The 9,092-nt window shown below is 71.5% G+C and overlaps 1 protein-coding gene across 4 annotated transcripts in view; it reads left to right on the top strand.

Annotated features, from left to right (window-relative positions):
• Positions 1–6: 6 nt before the first annotated feature.
• The window catches only part of TNK2 (tyrosine kinase non receptor 2), a 31,148-nt gene continuing 22,062 nt past the window's right edge, over positions 7–9,092 (top strand). Inside the window, exons 1-2 of one of the 4 annotated variants that reach the window (XM_026070941.1) lie at positions 7–296; positions 5,370–5,582. Coding sequence is in view for 3 of the 4 variants with exons in the window: in XM_026070937.1 (XP_025926722.1) it covers positions 7,269–7,535 (267 nt within the window). In the remaining variant the exon portion in view is untranslated. Of the gene's footprint in view, positions 297–5,369; positions 5,583–6,809; positions 7,536–9,092 lie in introns of those variants that run through there. The other 3 variants (XM_026070937.1, XM_026070938.1, XM_026070939.1) reach the window with 3 other exon arrangements.

Below are 9,092 nucleotides of genomic sequence, written 5' to 3'. Positions count from 1 at the left end.
CGGTGCCCCGCGGAGCTGTCGCCCGGCTGCCGGAGGAGCCGGAGGACGAGGAGCGCTCGGGGACGTCAGCCCGGCTCGGCCGTCCCGGAGCCCGGCAGCCTAGAGCCCTGGCAGCGTAGAGCCCCGGCAGCATTCGGCGCCTCCAGCCCCGCATCCCCGGGCATGCTGGCCGCCCGGCACGCGGCGGCCGCTGTCCTCTCCCCGCGGTGACACTGGCCCTGGAGACCCGGTGGGCAAGCGGAGTGGCCCAGCATGTGGCGGCAGCAGCTGTGAGCAGCCAGGACCGGAGGCGAGAGGTAAGGGACAGACGGGCCCGCGAGGCTCGACCTCCTCCCGGGGGCGTGTGGTGCGAGCATGGGTACGGCTGGGACGTCGCCACCCCTTGCAGAGGCTGGAGCAGGGGGGATCGGGGCTCCGGACCCCGTGCGAGGAAGCGGCGTCGCCCAGCGGGTAGCACCAGGTCGCCTTTCCCACGTGCATCGCGGCCACATCCGCCCGTGGCACCTCGGTCCCTGCCGGGGCCTGCCGGGCGCTGCTTGGCACGGTGCCCTGCAGCACTGCAGGCGGCTGGCGCGGCGCCGTGCCCGGGCGCTGCAGCGCCGTCCTCCCAGCCCTGCCGCGGCGCCCCGCGTGCTCCCCGCAGGGCCGAGGGCGGCCTCAGTCCCCACCCCGGTTTCCTGCGCGCCGGGGCAGCAGGGAGCAGCATTTCTTGTGGCGACTGCTCCCGTTCCCCGGGCTGCGGCGAGTGGGTGTCCGACGCGTCTGAACCCTCCCGAATCTGCGGCGGAAGCCGGGGGAAGACTTTTTGTTAAGAACAAGACTCTGCTCTGCTCTTCCTCTTCCTGGGCTCGTGGGAGCTCCAGAGCCGAACAGAGAGGATCCTTGTCCTCTGGGCTGCCCTGGGGCAGCTCAAGGGCAGGCTGGAAACTGCACCGTGTCTCGGGGATGTTGTGCTGCTGCCAAAACGCCCAGCAGCAACCGAGGTGCTGGGACCCTCTGCCCGCAGGCTCAGGCGGACGGTGTTGCATCAGTGTCTAGCCGCATTGGGGCAGGTTTTTCTTGTCCAAAAGCCTCGGGACCCTTTGACTTGTTTTTTTTTTCCTTTCTTTCTTTTTTAAAGCTTTAAATTAATCTCTCTCTGCGGAGCTGGCGATGTGCTGTCGGCAGCCACGGGTGAGGATCTCGCCCCGTCAGGAGGACTCTGCTCCCATTCTCATGGCTGCCTGTTGCTGGTGGTTGTCCGCTCTGCAGGACACGGTCGGGCTTTGCGAGAGGCATTTTCGGCCGGGGTTTGCACGTGGCGAGAGGGGCTGACCCCAGCCCTGGCCTGGCCTTGTCCCTGGGCGCCTTTTCCGAGCTGCATCCCGCCTGGCTCTCCCCACCCCAGCCCTGCTTTCCCCGCCGAGCCGGCTGGAGAGGCCGCGGAGGCTCCCGCGAGCCCCGGCCCGGAGGGCAGCGCTGGGGCAGGGCAGGCCGAGGCAGAGCCGAGCGCTGGCGTTCCCCGCACGGCCGCCTCCCCGGGGCCGCGGTGCCTCCGCTCCTCGGTGCGGCCTCTCCTCCCTCGCGCCGTTTCCCAAGGGCTCCTCGGAGCCGCCGGGCGCTGCGGGAGGTGCTGCGAGCTGCCCCGCCAGGCAGGTTCCTCCTCCGCGGCTTYGCCTCCTTGCCCGGAGCGGGGATGCGGCGGGGCTCCCCCGGATCCAAATCCATGCTGGCGCAGGTGGCCCCTCGCTTAAAAGCAAACCGACCAAAGTTTCTGGCTCTGGGTTTTGCAAAACCCCAGTTTAAAAAAAACAACAGAAAAAACCCTGGGACCTTCTTTGGGGAAGCAGCCGGGACAAGAGCCCGGCATGGCCCCATGGTGCCGGCCCCGTCTTGGTGCCTCTTTCTGCGCGACCGGTGGCATTGCTGCGGTCGGCTGCAGCCCTGCTCCCGCTCCATCCCTGGGGCGATTTGCCGTGTCCCCGAGCCCCCTGCTCCCTGCAGGGACCGGGCTGAGCCCCGTCGGGCCAGGGGCAGGACAGGCACCGGGTCGGGACCCCGCTCGCCTCGTGGCCAGCCACGTCCTTCCTCCGCTCCGCGCTGGGGGGAGCGAGGGGGTGCTTCAGCCGGGCCAGGCTGGATTCAGGCTCTGCAACCTGTTGCAACCCCCGGAGCCCTCCGGGCCTCGTTAGCCCGGTATTCGTTAGCACAGGGCGTGGGCCGGCCCTGCCGGCGCGGCATTGTGGGTACGGCTCGGAGGCTGGCGATGCCTCGTCTCGCTGGCGCTCTCCTCCTCCTCCTCCTCCTCCTGCTGCTGCTGCTGCTGCCTGGCTCCCCGGTGGCTGCCAGCCCTGCGGTGCCCGGGGCAGGGCGCGTGGGTGGCAGCTGTGACTCAGCCTCCAAACGGGAAGCCCAGAGCAGCCCAGACCCCCTCCCGGCGCCCCTCGGTGCGGATGGCGGCGGTGGTGCGGGACAGAGATGGCCGCGGGGTAAGGCAGCCCCARCCGGGCTGAGAATCATCCCCACTGGCGCCGTACCCCCTTTCCGGCTCTCCCTGCTGCGGGGATGGTGGCCCGGCACAGCTCCACCGGATCCCAACGCCGGGGTGCTCCCGGTTCCCTTCTCCTGGGTCTGTGCCGTCGGCCCGCTTCTTGTGACGCGGGGGAATTGCCTCGGGGCTCCTTTGCACGCGACCGGCCCCTTGCGTCGGCCCCGTAGGGATTCGGGAGGGTGCGTGTGGCCCCTCCTGCTCCCAGCAGGAGCGTTTCCCCCTGCCCAATCCCGCAGGATTGGGCCCAGCTTCTCCCCCTGCCCTGGCCTGCAGATCTGGTGATGCTCTTTTTACTGGGATGCCTGGGTGCGACCGGCTCTGTCCGCTGGCCGGACTGCCAGGAGCTGTGGGATTTTATCCGAGCCCTGCCCTGGCTGCCCTCCGGACTTGGGACAAGCGGAGGCCTCTCTCTGCGCCTCGGTTTCCCCCTCCGGCAGAGCCGTGCGGGGCTGATTCACCGCGGAGGCAGCAGAGGAGGTCAGCTGGCAGCGGCTCGCCCTCGGGCCCATCCTGCCCTGAGGAACCAAGGCTTCGGCTCCGGCCGCGTGGTGGCAGCTGGGGGGCTGAGGGGGAGCCGCCGCCGCCGCCGTCCCCGGGGGTGACGTCCAGCTGCCCTCGGCTGGAAGGAGCCTCCCCGGCTGCGCGCCTGAGCCGAGCTTCCTGGGCACCRTGCTGCTCCGCGCGGGAGCTTTCGGGCAGGGCTTGGAGGTGGCTCCTGGCTCAGCATGGCCCTGCTATCCTCGCCCCGGGGACCTGCTGAGTTCGGGGCAGGAGGGGGCTCTGCCCTGCGCGCAGCCCCCACAGGGAAGGAGAAGCTTTCCCACGGGTGGTGGCAAGGAGAAAGTCTCTCTCCCGCCCCTGCCGCCGCTCCAGCCCTTTGCAGGGCGCCATGGCCGCGTTTCCCAGGCTGGGCTGGTCTTGGATCCCGAAAGCCGCTGTGGGATGGAGGAGGAGACCCAGGGGAGAGGCGGTGCCGGGCTGGGGGGTGGGCCTCTCCTGCCGGTACCACTGGTACCGCCAGTTCCCGCAGGTGTGACGACGGCGGTGCCGGCAGCACCGCGGGAGGCAGGCGAGCCCGCGTCCCTGCCGCGATCCCCGTCGCCCGCAGCGCAGGGCTGGCTGTGTCCCTCCTGCGCCCGGCCTCGCGCGAGGGGCAGAGAGGTGCCCTGGCCGCGGGCCGGAGCCGGGCGCCCTGTCCCCGCCGCGGGGAGCGGGAGGCGGGCAGGCCCCCGCCGGCGCAGGGTGCCCGGCTGCCCCCTTCGGCCGCGCTCCCGGATCTTGGCTCGCTGTGCTCCTCGCTCCCGCTGAGCGGCCCCCGGGGGCACTGCCCGCGCTGCAGCCTGGCCGATTAGGCCTCCCTCGATTAGCGCTAATGACTAGCAGACGCTTGATGGTCTGGCCAGGGCGCTGCTCTGCTCGGCACTGCGGCCCCCTTCCCTGCACCAGGCGCTGCGGAAGGAAAGGGGGAGCGTTTGGCCGCCCCTCGGCTCCRGGGCTCCCACCTCCTCTCCGTCAGCTGAGCATCAGCCCTGCTCCTGGTGCCCAGTGCGGAGGGGAGGTGCGGCAGCATGGCCCTGGCTTTGTGCCCGCTTGGCCTGAGACCTGACAAACTCGTTGCAGGTCAGCCGCAGCCGGCTGACCCGCTCTGAGGGCAGTGGAGGATGCGGGATAGCGCAGCGCCTGGTGAACACCCCTCGGGTCGCGCGCACCACGGGGAGGGCGAAGCGGGTGCGTGTGCTGATACSTGGGTCGCTCCCTGCAGCGGTGCCCGGGGGGCAGAGCGGGCGCTGGGGCGGCCGTCAGGCTCGGCCCCCCTTACGGCCCCAGGCGTGATGCTGGCTTTAGGGGCAAGGCCCCYCACCCCCACCCCACCCCGTTCGGAAATTCGCCCCCGCGAAACTTCCTTCCCTCGTTCGCAGCGGCTCTTCCGGCTGCGCGGGGCGGCGGGCTGGCGGCTGAGCGGGCAGGCAGCGAGGACGTCGCGGGAGCAGCGCTCGGGTCCCCAGGGGTGACGTGGCGCCGCGGCTGGGTGCGGGGAGCTTGGTGCGGCCCCCGGCGCTGCCGCCGGGCAGGATGCTTTCCCTCCCGGAGGACACGGCAGCTCGTGCCGGGGAGGGCACTGCCTGGCTGCCGCGGGGTGGAGGAAGGGGGTCTCCGGCGGGGTTTGCCTGGCTGTGCAGGGTGCAGTCGGCCCTCGCGGGGGGATGCGGGGCCATCGGGGAGGGTGGTGGCACGTGTCCCCACCGCTCGGGGGGGTGTGAAGGTGCAGGGCGCTGTGCGGCTGGCTGGCGGGGTGCAGACGGGGCCGCCGCAGGAGTGGGCGCAGGGAGGCAACCYGGTGCCAAAGTCCTCCGCGGGGCGGTTCAGACAGCTCCGAGCAGGCTGTCCTGCCCGTGGTCACCTCGGGCAGCCCATGGGCACGGTGCCACCACGGGCCCCATGGGATGGGTCTTGGCCGCTGTGCAGGCGGGGAGACCCCCCGTGTGCCCTGCTCTCTCCGGGGCTCCCTTCCCGCCAGCTGAACTTCCCGCGTTGCTCCGTGCGGGGCAGACGTGGGGCTTYTTGGGGCACCATCTGCCCGGCAGCACCCGGTGCACCCCCAGGTCCCAGCYGGGGTCGCGCGGTGCCGGGAGCTGCCGGCTGTGTCTCTGAGCCACCAGGACCACCCAGCCTGACGCGGGGTGGTGGGGAGGTCCGAGCCGGGCAGGGGCAAATGCCAGAGCCCAGCTCCTTCCCGGGGCCGCCGTCGGCTCTTTCGGCCGCCCGGGCAGGGCGTGGGGTGACATCTCCATCTCCAGCRGGATCCCAGCCTGACCTCTCCTTCCTCGCTGTCCCCCAGGGCGACCCTGCGGCCAGCCGGAGGCACAGCCTGGCCAGCCGGAGGCGCAGCCCAGCCAGCCCCGATGGCTGCGCCGGTGAAGCTCTGACCCCGGGCCGCCTCGCGCGCCGCTCCGCCTCCGTGTCGCCGCCGCACCGCGCCGGGCTTGCAGGGGCCCCAGGGCACGGACCGGCCCTGCCGCGGGACCCCGACAGCACGGCTGCCCCGGCCCAGGTAAGGGGGCGATTCGGGAAGCGTCTGTCGGACGGGCGATGCCAAGCCCAGAGCCCCTCTCGCGGCAAAGCTGGGCTTGTTGGCCAAGGGCTGGCGTCGCTGGGATCGCCGCGGCACGGCTCTTCCTCGTGCCCCTGGTGCTGCCCGCGGGCACGGGGCCAAGGACGGGCGCCCCCAGCTTGGGGCTTGGGCAGGGTGCTGCGGCACTGGTGTTGGGGGGGGGTTGCCGGGGTGTCGCTTTGCCCAAGCGGGTGCCCACCGCGCTGCGGCGGGGGCGCAGGGACGGTCTGCTCGTGCAGGGAGGCGCGAGGGGGGCCGAGGGCACCTCGCGCTGCCCCTGGTCGTGTGCTGCACCCCAGAGCAAGGCGCATCGCGGCCTGGGGGCTGCTCRCGGTGGACGTGGTTTTGAAGCCGCGGAGCAGGGCTGGCGCGTGCATCCTCTCGCCTTTCCTCCAGCTGCCGCCTTGTGCCGCTTTCCTGCCTTTTAATGCAAAAGCAGAGCCCGTTCGTGCCTTGAAACAGCATAATCCTTCCCCTTCTCGGAGAGAAGCTCGGTGGCGTTAGGGGAGCTGGTGCCGGGGCTGGGATGGAGGTGGCCACGGGGTCAGCAGTTCCTGTTTATCCCCTCTCCTCGCGCCCCGTGGCTGGGCAGCCCCGGCCCACGTCTTGCCCCGTTGTTTGCCGAGGAACCGTTGTCCCTGGGGACGTGTTTCGGGAAGGAGCCCGGAGCGCCCAGCCCGGTTCCTGCCGCAGCTACAAAGACGGGAAGTGTCTCAGATGTGACTTGGGCCAGCTCTGCCTGCCCAGCCCCTCCGAGGCTGCCTGGGGGCTCCTAGTCCAGCCCTGTGGGCTCCTAGCCGCACCGCTTTGCCCCAGGCTAATCCAGGGGGCARCGAGTCCCTTCCCGAAGCGTTGGGAAGTGCAGGAAGGGCTCAGCGCCCTCCCCGCCAGCCGCCAGGCTGCACTTGCTGCAGCTCGACATACGGAGGGGATTTAGCGGAGGAAAGAGGCTTAGGGCGAGGATTAGGGTTGCGTGGGGCTTCGTCAGCGGGGATGCCACCGGGATGTGTGTCTCCTCCCTGGGCAGCCGCCGCTCTCGGGCAGGGGGTCTGAGGGGTGATCTCCGTCCCGGAGAAGAGGGGGAGACCCTGGGACAGCCCCTGCCCTCCCATCGCCCCGTGCCCGCGGGCGGGACCCAGGGGCTGGGATCAGACTCCGGGGGCCAARAGCCCATGACGCCGTCCCGCGGGAGTCCTGGCACCCTGCCCTCGCCAAGGCCTCGGTGCTGCCCCGCTGGTCACACATTAACCACCGCTGCGATGGGGGAAGGAGACCGGAGGCGCAGGGAAGGCAGTCGGGGCTGGTTTAGGGCCAGGAGGAGATGGAGGCAGCACCTCACGCTGGAGCATCTCCATCAGCGGTGTTGGGGTACCTGCAGCGAGGGAGGTGAAGCATGAGTTGGTCTGGGGTCTCTCAGGGCCTCGCTGAGGTCCGGAGCGGACGTGGGGYGATGCGGTTGGGAGAGGGGGCTCGGGACGGTCCCTGGACCCTGGGAGCAGGACAGCAGCTGCATCCTGGCATGGCTCCATCCGCTGCCCTGGATTTGCCCCTCTCTACACCCCAGCATCCCAGCTGTTTCCCTCCTCTCCTGGCACGGGGTGAGCCCTGGTGGTGGAGGTGTGCAGGATGCAGCTGGCAGCCCCGTTTCCGGCAGGGCCAAGGCGTGCGCGTGCCGGAGCGGCTGGACCGGCGAGTGTGTCACTGCAATTCGGRGCCTTCCCCGCCCCCGGGGCCCCGGGACGGATGAGTGAGCCCAGGGCATTGTGGCCGCCCCGGCCACGGCTGGAGCCGCTGAGATCACTTCCAGTGACACGGCCACCGGAAAGGTGGCAGGCAGGGCGGCGAGCCCGGGGACCGGCCAGATGTGGAGCTGAGCGGGGCGACGTGCGGGAGGTGAGTGGGGACCCTGTCGCCCCAGCTGTCCCCCCGGGAGGAGATGCGTTGGGAGTCTGATTTGGAGACTCCGGCTGCTTTCCAGGGCCCCTCTGATCAGGGAGGTGGGGACAGGGGGGATGCTGTCCCCCCTCCCTGGTCCCCAGGGGCGCAAGGCAGAAAGAGGTGCGGGCACCGAGTGTGACACCATCCAGCCTGGAGGGCTGGAGAGGTCTGGGCATCCCTCCTCTCCGCAGGGATGGATGCCCTGTGGTCAGCGTGACTGTCGCTGCCCCGGGTTGGCAGGGGACAGCGCGCCCCATCCGGCAGCCGTGATTTCRGTGGGACCCCTGCCGGGGTGGGAAYTGTGGGCAGGCAGGACGGAGGAGGCAGGGTGTGACGCCATCCGTCCCATGTCAGGGGACCTTGTGGTTTGGTTTTTGGCTGAGCCAGGACCCGATGGGTCCGGGGAGGTTTTGCGCGGTTTTGTTTTGCAATCCAACGTTTGGGGGAGCTGCTTGCCCTGGGTTTGCGCCGTCCGGCGGGAGTCTGGGCAGGCCAGGAGGAGCCAGGACGCGGGGGGTGACCAGTGTCCCCTCTCGGCAGCAGAGACCCCGGCTTGGGTCCCGCAGCATCGCCCTCCGGGGAGGGGAACGCGGGCCGGCGATGGGCGAGGGTCCCCGGGCCACGCGGGGCGGCGCAGCCTCTCGGCGCGCGCGGCCAGGGCTGGAAGGAGAAGGTGGCATAGCGCGTGCATCCGTCACCGGCTCGCGGCGTGCCAGCGCGGTGACGCCGGCGGGCCGCGCGCGGGGGCGGCCGGCTGCTCCCACGCCCCGGGCCCACGGGGCTCGGCCCGCCTCGGCTCCGCGGCTGAGCTCACCTCTGCGGTATGGCAGGAGGAGCCGCGGAGGGAGGCTGCCCGGGGCGCCCGCGGCCGCCTTGTCCCCAGCCCTCCGGGGGCTGCGGGGGGCCGGGGGAGCCCCGGAGCCGGGGCAGTGTCCCCCCCCCCCCCCCCGGGCTGTAGGGTGATGCTCCCAAGCTGGGAGCGTGGTCTCAGGCTTTGGGGCGGCAGCAGGGTGTTGGGGGGGGCTGCAGCCTCCTCCCAGCCCAGCCCCCCGGGAGAGGGGTCGCAGCCGGGCAGCGTTGGGGCGCGGRATGCGAAACGCGCGGTGGCAGGGCGGAGGGGAGCTGCTCCGTGCGCCCCCATAGGTGCCCTCCCCATAGGCGAGCTAGCGGGGCCCGGGGAGCGGGAAGAGCCAGGGAAGGGAAGGGTCCATCCTCCCCAGTCGCCCAGGCGGGGGTGAGGGGCACCCCGGGGGTTCGAGGGCATCTTTGGCGGGGGGTGCCCCACGGAGGTGCAGCTGCCTGTGCCACCTTCCCGGGAGCCTCCTGCCTCCCGTCCTCCAGCTGGGGGGGCCGGTGACGGGTTCCCCGTCCGAGGCTCCGGCTTCCCAGTGCCACCCAGTCCTGCTGGGGGGCCGCACCTGGCCCCCGCGGGCCATGGGCACGGGCAGTGCCCTGCAGAGCTCTAGGTGACCCCCAACTGCTCGCTGTGGGGTGGGGGGAGCGGATTGATCC

This window comes from Apteryx rowi, unplaced genomic scaffold (genome assembly GCF_003343035.1).
Source record: "Apteryx rowi isolate R43461 unplaced genomic scaffold, aptRow1 scaffold_32, whole genome shotgun sequence".
Taxonomy (NCBI): domain Eukaryota; kingdom Metazoa; phylum Chordata; class Aves; order Apterygiformes; family Apterygidae; genus Apteryx; species Apteryx rowi.
This window is presented reverse-complemented; position numbering and strand designations above follow the sequence as displayed.